Source organism: Phaenicophaeus curvirostris, chromosome 20, assembly GCF_032191515.1.
Source record: "Phaenicophaeus curvirostris isolate KB17595 chromosome 20, BPBGC_Pcur_1.0, whole genome shotgun sequence".
Taxonomy (NCBI): Eukaryota; Metazoa; Chordata; class Aves; order Cuculiformes; family Cuculidae; genus Phaenicophaeus; species Phaenicophaeus curvirostris.
The window spans coordinates 11,432,796-11,454,759 of record NC_091411.1 but is presented as its reverse complement, the minus strand read 5'-3'; the positions used below and the strand labels follow the sequence as shown (position 1 = coordinate 11,454,759).

General features: G+C 55.4%; 3 protein-coding genes across 5 annotated transcripts in view; 1 reads left to right on the top strand and 2 right to left on the bottom strand.

The window, feature by feature from the left end:
* Nucleotides 1–21,964, bottom strand: part of PTGS1 (prostaglandin-endoperoxide synthase 1) — a 200,637-nt gene that overhangs the window by 47,278 nt on the left and 131,395 nt on the right. The window lies entirely within an intron of this gene.
* On the top strand, nucleotides 1,705–20,835 carry LHX6 (LIM homeobox 6). 3 transcript variants are annotated; one of them, XM_069873556.1, is made up of 10 exons: nucleotides 1,705–1,782; nucleotides 2,552–2,596; nucleotides 3,287–3,469; nucleotides 3,567–3,688; nucleotides 8,796–9,016; nucleotides 11,336–11,436; nucleotides 11,525–11,620; nucleotides 13,417–13,591; nucleotides 14,305–14,400; nucleotides 16,053–20,835. In XM_069873556.1, the coding sequence occupies exons 1-10, from the start codon at nucleotides 1,738–1,740 to the stop codon at nucleotides 16,133–16,135; spliced, it is 1,167 nt and encodes a 388-aa protein (XP_069729657.1). In that variant the 5' UTR covers nucleotides 1,705–1,737; the 3' UTR covers nucleotides 16,136–20,835. The 3 variants fall into 3 exon arrangements, with proteins under 3 accessions (XP_069729657.1, XP_069729658.1, XP_069729659.1); XM_069873557.1 differs by having other exon boundaries at nucleotides 14,305–14,408; XM_069873558.1 differs by lacking the exon at nucleotides 14,305–14,400.
* Nucleotides 20,312–21,964, bottom strand: part of MORN5 (MORN repeat containing 5) — a 14,354-nt gene continuing 12,701 nt past the window's right edge. The window contains exon 5 of the mRNA XM_069873566.1: nucleotides 20,312–20,427. Coding sequence (XP_069729667.1) covers nucleotides 20,348–20,427 — 80 coding nt within the window. The 3' untranslated portion in view covers nucleotides 20,312–20,347. The remainder of the gene's footprint in view (nucleotides 20,428–21,964) is intronic.

Sequence of the window (21,964 nt, the reverse complement as noted above, 5' to 3'; positions counted from 1 at the left end):
TTTGCTCCCAGCAAATCCCTGGGGTACCGAGGAGTGTTCACCATGTCCGTGGGGTGGGTTTTTCCTCAACCATCTTCCTGCAGTGAGCCTTCCTCGCGCAGGATGGGTGCGGGATCGCACCTTCACCCTGGATCTCGGGGTTCAGGCTGGGTTGCTCGCTGGCCCAGAGCCTTCCTGTTGCCGCAGTGCTGGACAGGAGGGGAGCACGGGGTGGGTGACAGAGCGGGTGAAGCTGGCGCTGATGCCCCGTAACTCCGCTGTGCTGCCTTCCCCCAGCGTGGGCCGAGCTCCTGGGGCCGTAACTGCCGCTTTGGAGATTCTGCTCTCGACGGGCAGGACTGTTCTGAGCCTGCCCTGGCTTTGGGGGGCCCGGAGCACCTGGTTGGGAATTATTGAGGAGAGAAAGCTCCCATTACAGCTGTGTTACAGCACATACAGTTTGTGCTCGCGTACCCAAAGCTCCCGCGTTGCCCTGTTCCGACTGGCGCTGTGGAGGGAGGGCAGGCGGCTTTCACGGCTGTGTCCGTGAAAACTCCTACGTGTTTCTCCTGGAGCAGACGGAGCTCATTGAGACTCCGCCGGCGCGGACGAGAGGTATAAATGGTCCTTTCTCAGCCCCGCTCCTCCGCACTTGTCCGTGTGCACAGAGCCAGGACGAGCCGGCGGGCCTCGAGCTGAGTTTCCAAAGGGTTTCTCCGGCTTCCTTGCAACCTCAATGCTTCAACCTCATGCCTTGTATTTATTCCAAAATGGCTTTCATCTGATTTCCCCCCTCGCTTAACAATTTAGCTGTCAAACCCAATAACGTCGCGGATCCATCCCCGGCCACCACCAGCTCACGTTACCGTCCTGCAATTACCCAGCGGTGGAACCGCTGCCGGGGCTCTGCCGGGGAATTATCAGGTTACTAATGAAGCCCGGGCAGCGGCGGGAGGCCAGACGCCGCGGTGATGGGCGCGGGTCCCGCTCCCCGGCCCCGTGTGCCCCGTCTGGGCAGGGGAGGCCCCGAGGTCGCCTTGTGTCCCCGTCCCGGGGGGCTGGGGGAGCGCTGGGGGCTGTGTCCCTGTCCGTACCCCCCCCCCGCCCTGGGGTTCACGGGGAGGGGGGTGTCCCGTGCGCCCCGTCGAGGGGAGAGCGGAGCGCTCGGAGTATTCGATGTCCCGGCGGGGCAGGGGGCACCGGCGCTGGGTTGGGGGCTGCGGCCTCCCCCTTCTCTGCAGGTACCGGCTCCCGGGGGGGCGGGGGGGGCTCCGCTCCCCCTGTGTGTCCCCCCGGTGGGGCAGGGACGAGGGACGTGTCGCTGCGTCCCCCCCTCCCGCAGGTACCGGCTCCCGGTTTGGGGGGGAGGATGGATCGCTGTGTGTCCCCCCGGGGGGGCTGGGGAGAACCGGGTCTTGCGCTTGTCCCCCCTGCACCGGGTCCCGGTGGGTCAGGGAGCAGCCGGACACCGTCTGTCCCCCCGATGGGGCGGGCTGGGCCCCCCGTTTTGTTCCCCCCCTCTCCAGTACCGGGTCCCTTTGGGGCGGGGAAGGACGTGTGGCCGTGTCCCCCCTCCCCCCGCAGGTCCCCGGTCCCGGTGGGGCGGCCCCGGGGCTGGACGGGGAGGGGGGGGGGGGGGGGGGTGTCGGTTTCCTGCCGGTCCCGGGCCGCCCCCGGCGGGGAGCGGGGCGGGCGCGGGTCCCTCCCTTCCTGCGGCGGCCGCGGGGCGCGGGGAGCGCCCGCCCCGAGCTCCGAGCCATGAGGGCGGGCAGCCCCGGAGCCCCCGCCGCCCAGCCGGGCCAGGTGAGCGGGGACAGCGGCACCGGGCACCGCGGGCATCCCGGGGAGAGGGAGCGGGCATCCCGGGGGAGAAGGACAGAGCACCCCGGGGAGAGAGGGACCGAGCATCCCGGGGAGAGAGGGACCGGGCATCCCGGGGAGAGGGACCGAGCATCCCGGGAGAGAGGGAGCGGGCATCCCGGGGCCGAGCATCCCGAGCCGGTACCGGTACCGCTCGCTGCTTCCCCGCTCCCGAAGGGAGGATTTTTCATCCCGGCCTTTTCTGGGGTGTGTTTTTTTGTTTTTTCTTTTTTTTTTTTTTTCTTTTCTTTTTCCCTTTTTTTTTTTTTTTTTTTTTGTGTGTGTGTGTGCGTGCCTGGAGAAGGGGGGAAAAAGAATTTTCGATTTTTTAATTACTACCATTAAAAAAATCAAATTTGCAATTCTTTGGGTGGCCTGATGGATTCCCTGATTGACAGCCGGAATTGACACTCTGGGTACCTCTTATCTCGGGCATTTACGGCAATTTCTAATTGCAGGTAGTTTGTGGGGTTTTTTCAGCGCTTTGGCTCGCATGGGAACCGAGCGATTACTTCAAGAGGCCCGGGTTAAGTGCAGGCAGGGAGAGAATTCAATCCACATTCAAATTGCTTCATTAAAGAGACGCGGCTTTTGTTGCGAAGGATTTAAATGGCCACTAGAAAGTTCTTATTTATTGTTTTGAGGCGGTTTATATAGGGTGCCCCGCGCTCGCATGGAGCCGCAGCCTCCCTCTCCCGCTCTCTCCCGCAAGGTGATGCCGCCCGAGCCGCTGCCCAAGCCGAGCGCCCGCACCATGGTAAGAGAGGGGGGGACCGGGACCGGGGCTGGGGGGACGCGGGGGACCCACCGGGCCGGGGGGTGCGGGGATCGGGGGGACCCGCCGGGCCGGGGCGGTCGCGGGATGCGGGGATGCTCTGGGTCGGGGGCTGCGGGGACCCTTCGGGGTGCTCTGAACTCGGGGGTTTAGGGATCCAGCGGGATGCTGCGGGCCAGGGGCTGCGGGGACCAGCCGGGATGCTCGGGGTGGTGGCTGCGGGGATGCACCGAGACTCTCTGGGATGCTGCGGGGACCCACCGGGGATGCTCGGGGCCGGGGCTGCCCGGGATGCGGGGATCCACTGGGATGCTCTGGACTGGAGGTTGCGAGGACCCTCCGGGAACCCTCCGGGATGCTGCGGGCCGGGGGCTGCGGGGACCCGGGGGACCCACCGGGCCGGGGCTGTCGCGGGATGCGGGGACCCTCCGGGATGCTCTGGACTAGCGGCTGCGGGGACCCTCCGCGATCCTCCGGGATGCTGCGGGCCGGGGGCTGCGGGGACCCTCTGGGATCCTCCAGGATGCTCTGGACTAGGGGCTGCGGGGATCCTCCGGGATGCTGCGGGCCGGGGGCTGCGGGGACCCGCCGGGCCCCTCCGGGATGCTCGGGGCCGGGATGCTCGGGGCCCGTGTCCCCGTGTGACGCTGCCCCGGGCGGCCCTGCCCGCAGTCGCAGCCGGACGGGGCCCCGCTGCCCGGGGAGAAGGAGACCGGCCGCTCGGCGCCCTCCACGCCCTCCACGCCGTCCGCCTGCTCCCCGCCGTCCTCCTCCTCGTCGTCGTCCCCGCCGTCGGGGGGCAAGAACGTGTGTTCCAGCTGCGGGCTGGAGATCCTCGACCGGTACCTGCTGAAGGTGAGGGGGGCGCCGGGGTTGGGGCGGGGGGGGGGGGGGGTCGGAGGGGTCTGGGGGCGCCGGGGGAGCCCCGGTCCCAGCCCTTTCTCCGCCGCAGGTGAACAACCTCATCTGGCACGTGCGGTGCCTGGAGTGCTCCGTGTGCCGCACGTCGCTGCGGCAGCAGCACAGCTGCTACATCAAGAACAAGGAGATCTTCTGCAAGATGGACTATTTCAGGTAGGGCTCGGGGGGGGCTCGGGGGGGAGCCGCGTCCACCCCCTCCTCGGGGGGCTCCGAGGGGCTCCGGCCCCGTGGGATCGCGCTCTTCCCTGGGGAAAGGCGGAGATGCTGCCGGGGGATGCGGGTGTCGGGGACCGGGGGCGACGGGGAGAAGCGAAACGACTCGCCGGGACGGGGCTCGCCCCGGACCCGCAGCCCCCGGGGCGGCTCGTCCCGCTTTGCCTCGAACACCTCCCACCGCGATTTTTTCCCCCTGAAAAAGCGACGCGAAGGGCTGGAGGATCCCGAGCTCCTCGCCGGGGTTTAATTAGACGCCGGAGCTCCCGGCTCGGCCTTTCCCGTCTCCGGGGGGCGAGGGAATTCGCCGGGAGGCAGCGGGGCCGGCGGCACCCCCAGCACCCCCAGCACCCCCAGCATCCCCAGCACCCCCAGCATCTCCAGCATCCCCAGCACCCCCAGCACCCCCAGCACCCCCAGCACCCCCAGCATCCCCGGCCCCGAACTATCGGCATTTTGCGCCTTTTTGCACCAAAAGCGCTTCAAATTCTCCATTCCCGGCGATCCCCGCCGCCTCCTGGAAGCCCCCGGGGCTCCGCTTCGTCCCCGCGTCCCGCCCGCTTCTCCTTATCGTTTCTATAATAATTATTATTATTATTAAACCAATCGTTTTGCGGCGCTGTCACCGGGATCGCTCTCTCCCGCAGCCCGCGGTGCCGTTCCGCCGCTTCCAGGCGTTTTCAGCTCTTTCTTTAATTAATAACCGCTCCGGCGCCGCCAACCAGGGTTTAATTTTTAAGCGGGGATCTTTCCAGAGAACGTTTTTAATTCCCGAGCGGCTCCCTGAGCCGCAGCGGGGCCCGCAGCGGGACTGTCCCCGTTCGAACGGCCCCGTTCCCCGGCTCCGCGGATCCAAAACGAAAAGCGGAGCTGTCGGTGCGAGCGGCCGCCGGGTCTCGGGGGGCCGCCCCGGGCCGGGGGGGGCTCCCGCACCGCGGGGCGATAGCGGCTTGATTGTCCGTGGAAAAGACGGGGCTCGCGTTTTCTCCACCGCGCGGTGCGGGGAGCCGCTTCCCGCAGCCCCCGCGGGCTCAGAGCCCGCACCGGGCACCGAGCGAGCCCCCCGGAGCCCCGAACCCCCCGGAGCATCCCGGGCACCGACCGAGCCCCCGGAGCCCACCGAGCATCCCGCACCGGGAGCTCCACCGCAAATCTGATTAGCGAGATGCGGGGTTTTTTTGCGTATTTGTTATTTACTGCAGACGAAGTGTGCGGGGTTGAGGGGTTTTTTGGTTTTGGGTTTTTTTGGGTTTTTTTGTTTTGTTTTGGGGTTTTCGTTTTTGTTGGTTTTTTTTTTGGTATTGCTTTTATTTTTTTTCGGTTTTGCTTTTATTTTTTTTCCCCTAAAAGCAAAGCAGAAACTCCATCCTAACCTGTGTGGTGGCTCTTCGGAAGCACAGCAGGTGGGAAGGGGCTGCGGGATGCGCTCGGCGTGGAGCATCCAGCGGGTTCTGCTGCATCGATGCCGATTCCTGGGGAGCTGGGGCTGTGTCTGCGAGGAGCTGGGGCTGTTTGTGGGGACCTGGAGCTGTTTGTGAGGAGCTGGGGCTATTTGTGAGGAGCTGGGGCTATTTGTGAGGAGCTGGGGCTGTGTCTTTGAGGAGCTGGGGCTGTGTCTGTGAGGAGCTGGGGCTGTCTGTGAGGACCTGGGGCTGTTTGTGGGGAGCTGAGGTTGTGTTTGTGGGGAGCTGGGGCTGTTTGTGAGGACCTGGAGCTATCTGTGAGGAGCTGGGTCTCTGTGAGGAGCTGAGTCTCTGTGAGGAGCTGAGGTTGTGTCTGCGTGGAGCTGAGGTTGTGTTTGCGGGGAGCTGGCTCTGTTTGTGGGGAGCTGGAGCTGGGGGTCTGTCAGGCGGGGTCACCCCTGGCTGCTGCCCCAGTGCCAGCGGGCACCGCTGCCCTGTGGCGAGCGTTTTCTGGTCAGCTCCGTCCAACTTTTCCTTCTGCGTCGGCGTGAGAGGCTGTGGAAGTGCTGTCGTGGCTGTGGCTCCGCAGTCTCGTGTGCGTTGAGAAGCGAACGCTGCTGTTTCCTGTGTCTTGTCAAATAATTGTGTTTGGCGGCCAGGGCTCCAGCACGTTGAGGAGAACCAAATTAAAATCGGAGCACGCTGAGCGGAACATTGTGTTCCCGGGCGATGTGAGGGCTGCTCGCGGCCAAGCTCCCAGGGCAGCGGTCGCAGGGAGGCCTGGTGTCATCCTGGTGGGGTTCCCGCAGCGTCCCGCTGGGCAGCCCTGGCCAGGCGAGCGTGGGGCTGTGGGCGCTGCTGCGTCTTCTGGAGCTGCGACAGCAACGGGTGGGCACGGGGGAGCCGATGCCTGCTCGGCTGCTGCCCAGGGAGCCTCCGTTGGCCCTTGTTGGGACCGTGATCCTGCTCGAGCAGCCATGCCGGGGCTCAGCCTGGAGACAGACTTGCTGTGACAACCCGCCTGTGCGAGCTGGGTGATGCCTGGGAGCCCCGGGTGATGCCGGGGGCTGTGTTAGGGGCTTCCCTTGGGGCATCCCCAGGAGGGGACAGGAGCTGTGGGTGGCCCTGGGTGCTGCTGTTTCTTGCTGTGTCCCCAAAGGTGGAGATGGACAGGGAATTGCAGCGCTCGGGTACCAGCAGTGTGAGAGCCAGGATGCGCCAGGGTGTTCTCCTGCCTCTGCTCTGCTAGATGTTGCCGTTGCCCCTGATGGAGGTGGAATGAGTGTCTCGGGGATGAGTCCTTGCTGGGAATGTCGTTGGTGCTTCCCGTGTCCTGGTGTTAGCGATGCTGGAGAGCCAGCAGCCTCCCCTCACCCTGCACGCGGGGCCTTGGCTGGCGGCTCCAGCAGATGCTGGTGATGCCCTGGCCTGGGCTGCAGTGCTGGGTGTGGGGAAAGCTCTGGCTCTGATCTCCTGCTGCATCCTCGTCCCCATCCCAGCTGACAGGAGCCACAGGCAGCCTCTTGCCTGGTTCTCCACTGCCCTGAGTGGATGGAGCTCTCGCTGCCCCACGAGTTCGGTGAATTGAAGTCTATTTTATTTTAAAGCCGTTCTTGCCAGCGGTGGCAGCCTGCTCGCAGGCGTTTCTCTCCCCAGTCCTGGGGTGCTGGTGGTCCCTGCAGTGCTGGTCCCTGGTGGGTGGCAGTGGGTGCCCCTGCCCTGCCCCACCTCAGCTCGCTTTCAGTAAAACCCACTCACGGCAGCCGGTTTCAGAAGCAGATGTTGGCCGAGAGCCGCAGCGTTGGCAGCTGCCGGTGCCGCAGCCTCCGCAGCGCCCGTGCCTGCGTCTGGCTAACGAGCCTCAGCCTCTCACTGGGCGCTGCTGGCTCTGCGGGGTACACCGGCCTAGGCTGGGGGACCCCGTGCTGCGGGTGTGGGGACACCCGCGTGCTCCCCGAGATCCCCACTGGTGTGTGACGGGCATGGCAAGCGTGACCTTTTGGCGTGGTTCCCCGTGCCTCAGTTTCCCCTTGGTCCTGGAGGCGCTGGGATGTGCCCATCCCCGCACTGTGTCCCCCCTCCTCGCTGCAGGCTGCGATCCGAGCGGGGAGCAGCGATTACCACGTGCTATTAGCTCGGGTGAGCCAGCCCCTCGTTTGATACCGTTCAGCAAGTATGACTGTTTACATAGCACATTGTTCAAAGTAATTCAATTTACAGGAATGATCTTTACTTCTAAATAAAAAATTAATACAGTTCTTTTGTTTGTGCGTTTATATAAACTAGCTGGCACAAAGTCAGTTTACAATGTTTCCATCTGAAGTAAATTAGTGAGGTCTCTTAGCTAAGTCTCTGTATAATTTCAGCACAGAAATGTCCTCTCTCAGGCAGCCCTTTATTTTTTTTTTAATTTTTTTTTTTGTCAGTTATGGTCAGGCTCAAAAATTTAAACCTTTCTTTTCCTCCCAAATAGTTTCGCAATTACTAATTCCAGCACAGGATGGTTTTTCTGCATCTTGCTGAGGCTGCGGCAAGCGGCTGCTCTGCGACGTGGGGCTGGGCACGGGCTCCCCCACCGCCCGACTGCGGGGCTGGGGATGCTCTGGCCAACTAAACCGAGGGGTCTGCGGTGTGGGGTGTCTCCTGATGCTTGGCGTGACTGTTTCTTCTCTGTGATCTGTGCCTGTACTGAGAGATGCTGGAGCTGCTCGGGCAGTGGTGGCAGCAGCTCCGCTCTCCGGCCAGCGCCGGGGCTGGGAGCGCAGGAGGCTGCGATGGAGCCACCAGGGAGCCCGAGGTGGGTGCACAGGGCTGTGCGGAGAAGCACAGGTGCTGCCTTCAGGGCTGTGTCAGAGCCAGCATCACCTCTGCGGTGAGAGGGGAGATGCTCGCTTCTCCTGCTGCTCATTGCGTTTGCGTTTTTAAGCAGCAGTAATACCGAAATGCAGAATTTAGTATTTAATAATACTCAAATGCACAAACCGAGGCTGTGTCTGACCCTGCTGACGCCGTGGGTAGCACCTCCTGGCTGGTGCTGGTGCAGGGCTGCGAGGGCCATGCCTGCGATTCCCTGTGAATTTCTCGCCCTCAGCCCGCAGTGTCCTGGCAGAAAAGAGTTTTTCGGAGGCACACGTGAACGCCCAGTGCCCGGCGTGGGTGATCCTGGCCGTCTCGTTGCCTCTTCGTGGCACTGAGCCGCTTTCCAACATCACTCAGGCACAATCACTGTCCTTTCGCCGTGAGGAGACCTCCTCGTAGGAGGAAAAAGCAGATGCGTGCGCCTGCATGTGTAAGGAGAAAACACATGGTTTGATTTATGGCAGTGGGAAAGAACCAGCTCTGACACAGTTTCCATCTGAGTCTCACACTGGCTGTTATCAAAATAAAAAGCCCACAGGCTTGGAAGCTGATTCACGGGGCTGCGTCACCTCAGCCCCACGCGGGTCACACCCTGATCCTGCTTGCGCTGTGCCCGGCCGAGCCCCGTGCCCCCTGCGCCTCCGGGAACGGCACCACGCTGGCGCTCCCACTGCGGCTCTTGTCCCACGCCAGCGTCGTGGGGTTTGGGCTGGACGGGGCGAGCGTGGGGCTGGCAGCGGCTCCCTCGCCCTCCTGCTCTCACTCTGCTTCTTCTCTCCCCGCAGCCGGTTCGGTACCAAGTGTGCCCGCTGCGGCAGGCAGATCTACGCCAGCGACTGGGTGCGGCGAGCGCGGGGCAACGCCTACCACCTCGCCTGCTTCGCCTGCTTCTCCTGCAAGAGGCAGCTCTCCACCGGCGAGGAGTTCGGCTTGGTGGAGGAGAAGGTGCTGTGCCGGATTCACTATGACACCATGATAGAGAACCTCAAGCGAGCGGCGGAGAACGGTACGCGGTCCCTCGCCCAGTCCCTGTCCCCTGTGCCAACCCTGGGGTTGCTCCTGCGGTTGCCAAAAGGGGAGGGTGGGTGGCCCTAGAGGAGCTCGAGCGTGAGGCCCTGGGCTGCTAGAGGGCTCACGGGGGTGGCCAACGTGCCGGTAGCCCCCGTGGCTCGTGGCGGACCTGTGAGCCGCAGGCGATGCCGGGAAGAAGCCCCTCGTCCTGCGCCGTCCAGCATGGAGCGTGTGAGGAAGCAACTGGGATTTTGGGGCTATGAGTCATACATCTAGAAGGTGGGAAAGCTGGCGGTCGGACAAAACCTTCCCATCATTTTCCACCCACCCTGCCCGCCCAGGGACGTGCCGCTCCCAGCTGGACCACGGCACGCGCTGCCGTCCCTCCCGCAGCAGGCGGCAGGCAGCGGGCCAGCCTCTGTGCTCCCGAGCTCGGTGGTGCCACCGAGGTCACCAAGCGCCACAGCCGCTGTCCCCGGGGCACGGCACGGCCCCGTGCTCCTGCGTGGCAGCAGCCAGAGAGATGCTTGGAGGAATGAATTGTCGGGTTTAGGTGTCCATTTGTCTCCCGCGCTCGTGCCTGTGGGGAGAGATGGCAGTGGGGGCTGTGAGGCTGTTTGCGTTCATCGCTGTGCTGGGCAAGGCAAGGCTGCCTGGGGATGCTGTGCAGCCACAGAGTGCCCTTCCCAAGGGCTCTTGTGCCCGGGGACCCTCCTGGGACTGGGGCTGTGCTGGAGCATGCCCCAGCCTGGAGAACGGCTACAGCCCCCTCTGTCCCTTGCTAGCGCTTGGTGGGCACAGGGAAGCAAATGCTGTGTCCTGGCTTGTGCAGCATGTGGGAGCCATTAACAACCTGATATGAAAATAATCAGTGTTTCTGTTTAGAGTGTTTAAGTAAAGGGATGAAAATAGAGCGCCCAGCGGAGCTGGGAGGGCCCCGGGTCGGGACGTGGCCGGCGGCGTTGGTCCATGTGGCCGGCTGCTGCGGAGCGAGGTGGCAGGGAGCGAGGATGGAGAGGGAGAAGCTGCGTGACCTGGAGGAGCAGGCTGGAGCGAGGACAGCTGGGGCTGGTACTGGCTGCTTCTGCAGAGCTGTTACCCCAGCCGGGGGCTGGAGCAGAGCGTTTGCTGCTGGTCACAGGGACCTGCTGGTGTGGGCCCAGCCCCGCGGCGTCAGGGCAGTGCTGGGACGTGCAGTGAGTGTCCTGCGTGTGATGAGCTGTGCTCAAGTGACCCCTGGTTTCAAGAAGGGGATGGGATCGCTTTGGAGAGCTGCAGTTGCTGTGGAGTTAGAGGGCCGTGCTCCCCCCCTCCTTACCCAGCAATTCCTTCTGCACGTGAAGTTTTACATACAAGAAAAATAAACAGATGTTGCTGAAGTCAGAGTCCCATTCATCATCCTAAAAGGACAAGTCAAACTATCTGAGAAAGTCCTTCAACTCAAGCCAAGACAATCACAGCCCAGTCCAGCTTGCAGAGCGATCGCCGGGTTGTGCAGGCGCATCCTGGGAGCAGGGCGAGCACCAGCCCCACTCAGGCATCCTCCCTCATCCTCCCTCATCCTCCCTCATCCACCCCTCACTGCTGCTTCGCCCACAAAACTGAGAGTGGCCGGGCTGGGCACGACGTGGCTGCAGCAGGGACCCCAGCGAGGAACGAGGGACCCCGGCTCCGGCTGGCACCCTCCCTGCAGGCTCCGTAGCTGCGCGAGCGAGGCTGGGCTTGTCCCGACACTGAGCTTGGCAAGGGGATGGACAGTCCCCCCTTTGGAGCAGCCCCTTTAGGGTGCACCTCGAGGCTGCAGGGACGGTTCTGCTCCTGCTGTTGCTGCGGGAGCTGGAGGTGGGGTTGCTGGGAGGATTTGAGGCTGAGGAAACGAGCAAATAGAGCCCGTTAAAATGCTCTGAGCAAACGAAACGACCGATGGAGGCCGAACCCCAGGGGAAGACGGGGTCACAAGGAGCAGCATGAGGCAGGAGTGATGGATGTCAGCGAGCCGGTGGAGGCGGGTCCCTTTTGGAGCTGCTCACTGGGGGATGTGGTGACTGCGAGTCCCAGCCAGCAGAACATCCCCTCAAAATCCATCTTCTTGCTGCCATTTCCCTGTCCCTCATTCCCCGCATCTTCCACAAACTTGCTGCATTTTCCTTAATTTAATGACAAATTCCTCAGGGCCCGTGGCGTCTCCTGAAGGGGCTCAGCATCCCGGGGCAGCTCCCGAGAGGTGATGCTCTGCTCTTTCTGCTCCCGCTCCCAAGGGATCCTGATCCCAAGGCGAGTTTCTGACCCGTTGGTGCGCGGGGTTCTCTCGCAGGCAATGGGATCACGCTGGAGGGGGCCGTGCCCTCGGAGCAGGACAGCCAGCCCAAGCCGGCCAAGAGGGCTCGCACCTCCTTCACCGCCGAGCAGCTGCAGGTAGGGGCTGGACCAGGGGGGCTGCAGGGGCTGCGGCTCCTCGGCCTCATCCTGACCTCCTCTCTCTCTCTCTCTCCTTCCCCCTAAGGTCATGCAGGCACAGTTTGCTCAGGACAACAACCCCGACGCACAAACGCTTCAGAAGCTGGCGGATATGACGGGGCTGAGTCGGAGAGTCATTCAGGTGAGGCGGGCAGGGTGAGGGCACCGACCTCTGAGATGAAGAAGGCAGAGGAGGTGCATCGAGAGGCTGGTGCTGGACGGGGCTTGTGTCCCCGCAGCCCCTTGCTCCCACACTTTGACCCTGGGACTTGCCGCATCCAGCAGCTTCCCGCTGCTTCATTGGCTTATTGGCTTTGTTGGGTCCTGCAGCGATGCCAGCACTGTCCTTTCTTCTGTTTTCTATCTCCCTGGCAGCCAGCCCTGCCCGGAGCAGGCAAAGCCAGCTGCTTTGGGAAGTGTTGGGATTGAGAAGTTTAAAGGAAAAGGGAGTTTGCAGCCCCAGGGGAAGCAGTGGCAAGGAAAGTCCCCGAGTTCTGGAGGGAGAGCGGTGCCACAGGCACTGAGAGAATCGTCCCCTCCGCAGCTCCCAGCCCATCGTCCCTGTAGACAGCCCAGAGTTGCTCCCCAGTGACATTTCTACTCCTCACTCCAACGTTTTCCTGACATGCTTACTGCATGCAATAAAAACACGAGCTATTAAAATAAATATGGAGCTTTCACCCAGGATTGTTTTGCCAACGACGCATTTAAATTTCGTGTGCGAAAATCTGGCTCAAGCCTCAGATATCGAGGTTCTTCATTTAGCTAAAGACCAAGCAAGTCTGCACACTGGGCTGTTTTTTATGTGGGTATTTTTTAAAGGCGCTCTGAACAGGAAACAATTTGTCAAATGCTTTTGCCTGTTTCCTTCTCCGTGGTCCAGCATGCTCAGCCTCAGAGCTGATCTTCTTTCATCCTTGAGAAGAGCTTTACTGCCAGCTGTCTTTCAAAAATTAAAGCATAAGAAAGAAATTGCTACATTAGCATAGACCCCCCCTCTATGCATGTTTTAACTCTGGGATGTAGGATGTAATCCCCTAACGATTCCTTTAATTAGAAGCAGTGAGCTTTGCTCAGAGGGCTCATACCTGCAGCTCAGATGGAGCAAGGCTGTATCTCACAGTACCCTCCATGCTCAGCTTTAGTGTTCTGCTGATGTGGTTTTTGAATACAGTAAACCACAAGTGATTAAAACAATATTGGTTTTGTTGTCCCTAGAGTCACATCTTCTCCTACTCTAAGCTTTTGCTGGGTTTTGTTTCCCCTTGTCTCCTGCCTTGCCAGCACTCCATTTCCCAGCTGATCTCGGCCACACTTTGAGGCCAGGCTAGTGGGGATTGAATGCTGAAATCTAAACAAAACCTTGAAGGTTGCTCCCGTCATTTGCTGTGGAAACCATGCAGGGATGAGGCTTTCTGCGTGCTGGGATGGGTGAACCCAGTTAAAGCTTGGGAACGTGAGTGTTGCTGCCTGGCCGCTCCCCTGGCCGGGTCGGTGCTGTTCCCAAGGGCTTTCACAGTCCTTCCAGCTCAGGAAACAGCTTGCCATTAAAATTGTTTTAGTGTGGAAGGGAACAGTGTGATCTTTAATGCGAGTGTCTGCATCACCTGGACAGGGTGTTGCGCTCCGCGGCTCCTGCGACAAGCTGGAAAGGTTTAATTACCCTGATAAACAACAGTGTTGGTTTGGACAAAGACAAATTGATGGCAGCAATGCCACTTTGGGCTCCTTTATGTATCAAGTTGAGACAAAACGCTTGCTTTCGTGAGTGTAAAACAAAGCTACGGAAGCCAACGAACACTGGAGAGGTATTTCAGCGTGTAGATTTCTAAACTTGATTCCTCTTTTTAATTATTTGGAAGAGACGCCCATCGCAGGGTGCTGCCCTCCAGTCCATTTGTCTCTCCACTGACACGGTGTTTGCTGCTTTTGTTTCAGGTTTGGTTTCAAAACTGCAGAGCCCGCCATAAAAAACACACCCCCCAGCACACGGTGCCGCCCTCGGGAGCCCCCCCGTCCCGCATCCCTTCCTCGCTCTCCGATGACATCCACTACTCACCCTTCAGCAGCCCGGAGCGGGCCCGGATGGTGACGCTGCACGGATACATCGAAAGTAAGAGCCAGGTCGGGGGCTCCGGCTGCGGGGGGCTCGGGACGGGCTGGGCAGCGGGGGGCTCCTTGGGAGCAGGCGGTAGCACAGAGCACTGTCAAAAATACCCTCGTGCTGTGGATACACATCTGCTGCACGCGCTCCTCCTGCTCCTCGTGCTCTAACGAACTTTGTCTTCGGGATTTTCGGAAGGGCCGTGTGTGGGGAAGCCCCAGATGAGAGGAGGAGAGGAGAAGGGGCTGCTGCAGCCTCTTGCCCCCCATACCTTATCCCAGGGAAGTCCCTGCCCAGGTTTTACCTGACTGGTCCTTGGCTCTCCTTGTGTTTTTTTTGTTCTGGAGAAGAGGTGTCCATGTGCCACGCTGAGCTCGGTGGTCAAGTGGTCTCCTTCCTGCTCACAAGATCAGGATTGCTTCCTCAAACTATTGCTTAAGTGCCGGTGAATAATTGCAAGTGGTGGGCAGCTTTAGTCATGCCTGGACAGAGGTTTGGGCTCCACGATGCCTGTGAGGCTTCTCCCCTCCCTTGCCTACGCAGCTGTAGGAAAATGTGGCTCCTGCTGCCCCTCTGCCTGATCCACCAGGCACCTCCTCTTCTTGTCCCAAGCGGCTCCCTGGTGGAAGCCTGACCTGCTCCCTGGTGGAAGCCCAACCGTGCTGGCTGCAGGGCGTGTGTTGTTTGTAGTAACAGAGGCTGAAGCCTCTTCTCATCCACAGGTCAGGTACAGTGTGGACAAGTGCACTGTAGACTTCCCTACACTGCTCCACCAGTGCACCTCAAGGCAGACATGGAAGGACCACTATCTAATAGGGGTGAGAAGGTAATTGTAGTCCCTGTTTCAGGCTTTGGGGCCAAACCTCAACTGCAGCAAAGGTTTTTGTGTAACATCATTGCCACTGCGGTCCCTTGTCAGCATCACTGCTTCTCCATGACCCCTGGCAGCTGCCGCCCGCCCATGTGTCTTCTCTTAATTTTGGTGGCCCCTAGATCTATTGGTCAAAATGGCCCTACTCTGCTCTTCACTAAATCCCCCTCATTGCTGTGATGTGTTTCACTGTGGGCTTTCAACTTCTTTCTGCACAAACTCCCCTCCCTGGCTTCTCCCCTTCCTCCCCATGTGTGATGAGCTCCATTCTCCTACTCTGTTCCTCAGCCTTCTGCACGTGTCATCCGTGCAAAGAGCAACCGGCTGCTAACAACGGAGCAGAGGGAACCTTTCACGTGTTGTTGACTTTCCAGTTTTCCATGAGTTAATAAGAAAGATTCATTTCTTGGGGATTCCAGTATTGCTTAAAAAAATAACAACTGGCTGTAACAATATCTGAAGTAAGAATGGTATTTCACAATGTTTGGCCAGGAAACAGTATTGCATATTGATATTTTTCTGTTCAAAGTAGCTGCCTGTTCTAGCACAGCTTATCTAGGAGCAAGACTCCTGAAATAGGCTTAGGCTCATCAGATTTTGCTTAGGATCCCAGTTTAAGTGGCTTCATTTTGAGGCAACACTGAGCCTTTGGCAACTCTTATTGATTTCAGCATTCATCTTTACTGTTCGCAACCTCTCTATTCGGATCTCTCTAGCTAGTGCAGCAACTGCAGATTATTGAGCTCTGTTTCGATAAACCCAAGCAGGGGTAAAGCCAAGTTACTTTTTCAGTCTAAACGCTACCATTTTGTCATGATATCTGCACTACAAGCTGGACAGTGTTGCTCGTAGCTGCTGCAGAACTGGGTTCTCAGGGCATGGAGCTGCCCCCCAACCAGCTCCTTTCCCAAACCATCGCTTGCGTGTTGAATTCCTGAAACCTGAAGCAGTTTTTTCCTCATCCTGATTTTTTTTAAGAGCAGTGATAGCTGAGATCCTGGGAAAACACAGGTAAACACTAAGTATCTGTTTCCCTCTGTCCATGGGGGCACGCGCCCCACGCCCCGCGGGGTACCCAGTGGAGTGGTTGTGGGAGAGCTGATTTGTGCCCAGCCCAGCCCTGACCGGTGGCAAGGACAGAAGGACAGAGCTGTATTTGCAGAGCAGCAGGGTACAGTGGTTTGAGGGTGTATTTGCAGAGCAGCAGGGTACAGTGGTTTGTGCTTATAGCAAGCGAGCTGGATAGAGCAAAGACCGTTGCTAACAGTCTTCATCTGTCTTGGTAGCTGCCATATCACAGAACAAATAAAGACCAGTTTCAGTGCGTTGCCCAGCAGTGTATGGTTTCACAGCTAAAGGTGTGCCTAGAGGTGTAGCTCTCAGGCTGTGTGCTGCCACCATCCCCTTACTGTCTGTGCCCTCCCCAGCAGGCTCTGTTCCATGGGCAGGGATGGCACCTCCCAGGCAGTGCTTCCAGAGAGGGTTTTTCCATGGGGAAGCAGCTTCCACAGCAGAGCACATGGCTAACGTTTGTCTCTAATACCCATTTCCATCTGTCTCTGCAAGCAGCTAACACTCGGTTTATGTTTTTCTCACTAGGTCATCCTCTTTCAGTACTGACTGCGCGAACTCTTCCTCATCTGCCCATGGCGCTCCCAGCACCACTGCCCCTCAGCCGCTGAAACGCAGCGTCCAGCCCGAGGCAACTGCTATCAGTCACGCAGGAGAAACTCGGATCCAGCATTCGCAGTTCTTTCCATTGACCAGCACCTAACATCCACTATTCTTTCTCCAGCGACACTCTGTGTATGTGTGTGTTGAGTGCAGAGTTACATTTTTCACTTGTTTCTTGTGGACTTGTAGAATGACCGTGAGTCTCTCCAAGGCAAAGCCAGACACAGTCAAAATTAGTGACTCTACTGTGCTTGCAACTCTTGCTCCCAAGCTCATGGGAATATGAACAAACAGAACATGCTGAGTCTCAGAGGGGTCAGTGATCACCTCTGGACATAAAGGAAGGAGGAATTGACGTGGTTTGGCCTGATTCTCATTTTGCACCAGTAAAGCGCTGTCGGTTCCCGGACATCCCTCCTTTTTTCCACTTGCATGTGTGAAATCCAAAATGGGCTTTTTTGGCTCAGCAACTCGATATATACACAGAACTTTCTAAGCCAAACTCGCAGGTAGCTGAGGCTCCACTAAGTAGAAAACACAATGCCAGCTGGAAATAGGCAGTTTTTCTTCCTCCTCAAAGTGCTTTAGAGTCACGTGCCCTTTGATCACTTGAAGGTAAGTAAATCTTAGTAGCTTTTCCCCCCGGTTTTATAGGAGGGGAAACTGAGATGTCCTAAACCAAGAGGAACCACGGGGGCTGGTGGCAGAGCCAGGTTTAGCACTCTGAAGCTTTTCATTGCCGACTTGTTCTTAGAGCACTGAATAGCTCTCTCTTCTCACAGCCATCTGCCAAATCTTCTTTATTTTTTTATTTTTTACTCTTGTTCTTTATTGACGAGCTACTTTATTTCCTTGGAGTCCTGTTGGATCCCAAGTGGGTGATTTCAGAATGTATCTACACAAAACTCTCAGACGCTCCATGCTCTGGGGCTGGGCAATCCTCAGTGGAAGCTGGCCATGAATGTGTAGAAATGTTCTGTCCTGGTGTGGACCTGAGTTCAGTCAGTGGAAACAGTGGGGTAGAAACCCGAGACCAGTCACCAAGGTGAAAACAGCAGTAAGGCCAGCAAGAACTGTCACTAGCCGAGTGGACAGTAATGTGGTGGCTTAGTCCTTTGCCTGGAAGCATCTCTGATTCCCTCTGCCCTCCGTTGTTCTCCGTGCTGGAGTACGGCTGCTGCTCCTGCCAAGTCCTCAGACGAAGTCCCAGCCCCGGGGGATTGTGCTGGCGCGGCAGGCACCGCAGGGCTCGTTGCGACAGCAAAGGAAGCGCTCAGCGGTCTGGCCCCAAATCAGCAAAAAAGCTCCGCAATGCTCCTTCATTGACGGTAATAACGAGAAGTAAACAAGTAACCTCTGCCAGCCCTGCTCAGTTTGAACCGAGCCAAGAGCAGGTCTGTCATGAAACCTCTCTCCATGCAAGCACACGGTCTGGCTCGCTGCTAAGGGTCTGCGAGGCCGCATTTCCAAAAATGTGAAAGCCTACGATAAGCCACAGTCAGTGCGTAACATAACCGAACTGCGCCCAAGAGCAGAAGACAGGAATCCATCCATTACATAACTTGTTTTTAATCCGAACTGTATGTTTTTCTCTCTGGGAGATCTCGGATCAGTCTCCAACATCAGCCGTGTGGGCAGCCACCCCACTGGTTCGGCACACGGCGCGAATTCTGCCAGTGCCCCACGCTCCGTGTGACACCGACGGCAGGACACGCGGCTCCAGCTCACTGCGAGGTACGCTCGCCGCTCCGACTGCACGGGAAATGGCGTGAGGAGATGTGCATGTCTGCTGAGGTGGCCACCAACATCACTTGGTATGAGAAGCAGCTGAGTACAAGTATGCATTGCTATTTGTTGGAACAAACGTATAAAATATATATGTGCAGACACACCTCTGCGTGTGTGTGTGTGTATATGTATTAAAATACAGAGAGAGAGAGTGATGGCATTATCTGGGACAGTTAGGCTAGTATTCCGTCTAACTGCAGCCAGCAGCTCCATCCCAGTTTAAAACAACATTTGAAAGGAGAGAGGAAATTGGGTCCGCGATTGTAATTATCACCTCCTGACAGGCGAATAACTCCCGCGGGCTGAGCTGACTGGAACCACCTCTGCAGAGGGAGGAGTTGCACCCTTTGCAGTCACCTTTCTCCTTGTCTGTAGCAGCAGGCGCAGGATAGATAGTCCCTTTGTTGGTCGTTGGTGGAGCATTTTAATTGAGAGGTAGAGGTGGATTGCTGTGTCCACATGCTGGTGATGCTGGTGGTGGTCAGCAGGGTCACTGGGGCCTGACTTTCTTCTCCATTTGTGCTGGCGCATCCTAATGATTATTCAGTTGTGGAATCGGTGCCATAGATGAATGGGTAGTTATTTCACGTAAGACTGAAGGAGAGACTTCAGGCTGTAACTCGACTCGACATCCCACAGTACTTGAGATTTCTACAACTGTTTTGTTGAGGGAGAAAATGGCTTGGTGGTTTTATCTTGTGTCTCGGCAGTGCAATGAAAGGGAAACTATTAAGTATGTATCTGCTAGATATCAATTCAGTTATGGATCAAAAAAAACCCCCCTTTGTGAAATGTACTGTACATCAGTGTTGTTGTAACTGATACCACTGCGCAGCAGAGGGCCAGCGGAGCACAGGTGCTTCTCGCACACCTCTAGCCGTGGGGCGAACGCCCCGCACAGACTGTGCTCCGGGGCACTTCCCCCCCATAAGTAGCCAGGAGCAGCTTTGCAAATTCAGAAATCAGGCTATGTTTATATTAAGCCCAAACTGTTTGCAAAAACTGGAAGCAATTCAGCTTGTGCAGTTTTAGAGCTAATTATGTGTATGGAAAATACTCAACTGTACCAAGAATGTAAGAAATCCTCTAATTTATTCAATACATTGTTTCACAACATATTTCACACTGACTGTTGCCACTGAACCAAACCTTATCTCAGGTCATTTGCATTCATCTCCTGTCTGTAGATTTAAAAGAAATAAAATTAAAATAATTTTCATTTTCTTAGTTTATTCAGTAATTGCCAAACGGGTTTGGGTGCAGCAATGCAGACTCCACGCGCTAAGCTTTTCCAGTTGTTATTTGCAGGCAAAATCTGATAAGAATAGCCAGTGAAAGGCTTTTCACTAGAGTTTAATAAGGTAACTAAATACAGCAAGGGTCTGAAAGTGGAATGGTTTACAGTTTTATTACCGATTATTTTTGTTTGGCTCATGCTGGTTAACCCCAATGCCTGAGCTACAGGTGCTTACACAACTTACTTGTTGGGACAGGGGAGAGGGAACCAATCCTGCACTACTCTCGGTGATCTATCTGTAGGATGCCAACTATAGACACATTGATTTGATTTCATCCGCCAATCATTTTGTTGTAGCATGTTGCAATTCTGCATGTCTTGGCTACAATGGTTAAAAATTTTTTCTCTGAATGAGTGAACAGTCAAGACTAATATTTATTTTAAAAAAAAGTAAAACTAAATTGTAAGCACTTTTTTTGTAAAACCAATGTCTGTTTTGTTACATACTTTTAATGTTGTGCTTTGTAAATGTCTTATTTGTGTAATAAATAAAGTTAATGCAAGTAGAAGTGCTGGCACTTACATCCAGAAAATGATGTAATTCCATTTTATTTTATTTTTAAATACTTTCTGGCTTACTAATCAAGCAGCAACCCACCCAGTTTTCCTCTTTTATTATTTTGTTAAACTCTGGCTTCAGGAGAGTTCAACAAACGTTCGTAGTAAATGGATATAATTTCCTAGTTAGCAAACCAGTCATTAAAGAATACCTCTGGTGTACATTATTACAATGATCAATCAATATCAAAGTACTGAGCAAAAAGAGAGGAAAGGAATTCACCAGGACAGCTAACTAAAATCTGGGAAAATAATGTTGATTAAGATGGATTTGAATGACTTCAACACTGAATCTGAGGCACTCTTTTTAACAAATTGTTTTCAGGCTTAATAACGAGTATATACACTACACACCTCTCAGGAATATTATTGTGAGTACAGTCTGCTTTTATTCCATGGCATTTGCTCAGCATGACTGATTAAATGATTATTTCCATATTTGTTTGTGCTGACAAAGATGACAAAAAGATTATATTCCTGTAGAGGGAAAGGGTAAGACAAACCCACGAGGACAAATTAGATTTATTGTCAATCAGATTACCTGCTTTGGAATATTATTGTCCAGCAAGAACTGTTTTCATGGTTTTGGTTTATGTTTGATTGTCTCATCCCAAGCTTTCCGGCAGGTCCGAATGATCCATTCGTGCTCCTCATCATCTAAAAGGGAGATAGAGAGAACACCAAATATCACTGTGTCAGATCTGCTCTTTGCATCACTAGCATGTCCAGCTCAAACAAACCATTTTTCCTTTGAGAAATAAACCCATTTTTAGCCATTGGCATCTCTTGGAACGCATTTTTTTTGTTGTTGTTTTTTTAAAAGATGGTGTGTTGTTGTGTTGGCATTTGTCAAGATGGGAGATTATTGGATCTATGGCAATGGTTGATTATTGGTCTGTTTGATAAGATTAGCTTGGGTGGAACTATGAGATTTACATGTATATATTTTATGGTTTGACGTCTTGGCAGGAGATGGGCAGGAGAGATGTTGAAGTGATCAGAAATGAAGATACACGTTTTTTAAATTCTGTGTCTGAATTGCTTGTTGGTTTTTGAAAAGCAAAGGTGAAGAAAAATCTGTAATAGTCAAAACTGAGGTTCTTGTCTCCCAGCTTTTCTTTCAGTGCTGTTTTTGAAATGTATGTTCCAATAGGTATTGATAAGCTGATAGAGTGGCTGACAGATGTATTTTAGACCATCTTCTGTGTCCCTTGTTAGTATTCATGTCTGTCATATTTATTCTCAGAGCAGAATGACAGTGTGGAAAGGAAAAAATTAAAGACAATGTAAAGAAAAACAACTGTCCAGCAAAGTTTGAACAGAAATTTTGTGTACGATTACAAAAAAAATAAGTTGGCAAATGTTAAGCTGTGGCTTCCTAATTCCAGGGATTTAATCAGTCTTGCTTCCAAGAACTGTTCTGCAGCCTTTTCTTTTGAGTTTGTGTAGGGGAAAAGAGTTCTGTGTAGTAGACCAGGAAAAACAAACTTCAAAAAGCCTTGAACAAAATCAAAGTATTGCTTAAAACAATACTTGTATTTCTTTTTATATAAATGAAATGTATTGGAGCTGCTTCTTGTGTTTACCACTGTCTTAACAAATTCATATTAGTGGCTTGTGATGTGTGCATCTAACCTGTCTCCATCTAAATGTTAAGGGATTTGTAGCAGCCCTTATTACCTGAAAGAACAGATGATTGCAAGAAGGACAGAGCCGAGGGGGCTGTAGTCCCAGTACCGCGACCATCTCTTGGCATAACATGTAAGCAGCCCGTGCTCCTGCACGGCTGAAAACCCTGCTTAGGTAGTTAGAATAGACCCAGAAAGAAGCGTGTTGCTTGTAAGGAGTCAAATTTTCATGGAGATCTCGTCTGTGGAGTTTTACCTTTAAGTTAGAGGTATGAATGGAGTTGTACTGATCTAAGAAGTTAAAGTTCACAGAAGGGAGTCTGACAAATGATGTCTGGTGCACAAGTTCTGAAGCTTGGGGATTAATCTTCTTGATTGCAGTGAGATCTGAATTAAGTCAGCTTTGCTTTTACTTTTTCTCTTGCTTTTAATTTTTTTCATGCTGCCCTCCTCTTTTTCCCACTCCTGGCTGAGTCAGTTGAGCGCAGGCTTTCGTTTCTCCTAAGGTGTTGCTGCTGGCATCCTGGTAAAAGCAGGCTAGAGTGAAGTATGTGCCAAGGCTTTCG

Coding starts and splice junctions, on each gene's coding strand:
- LHX6 (XM_069873556.1), top strand. CDS start 1,738: ATGAGGGCGGGCAGCCCCGGAGCCCCCGCCGCCCAGCCGGGCCAG. Junction 1,783..2,551: donor CCGCCGCCCAGCCGGGCCAG/GTGAGCGGGGAC, acceptor CTCTCCCGCAAG/GTGATGCCGCCCGAGCCGCT. Junction 3,689..8,795: donor TGCAAGATGGACTATTTCAG/GTAGGGCTCGGG, acceptor CTCTCCCCGCAG/CCGGTTCGGTACCAAGTGTG.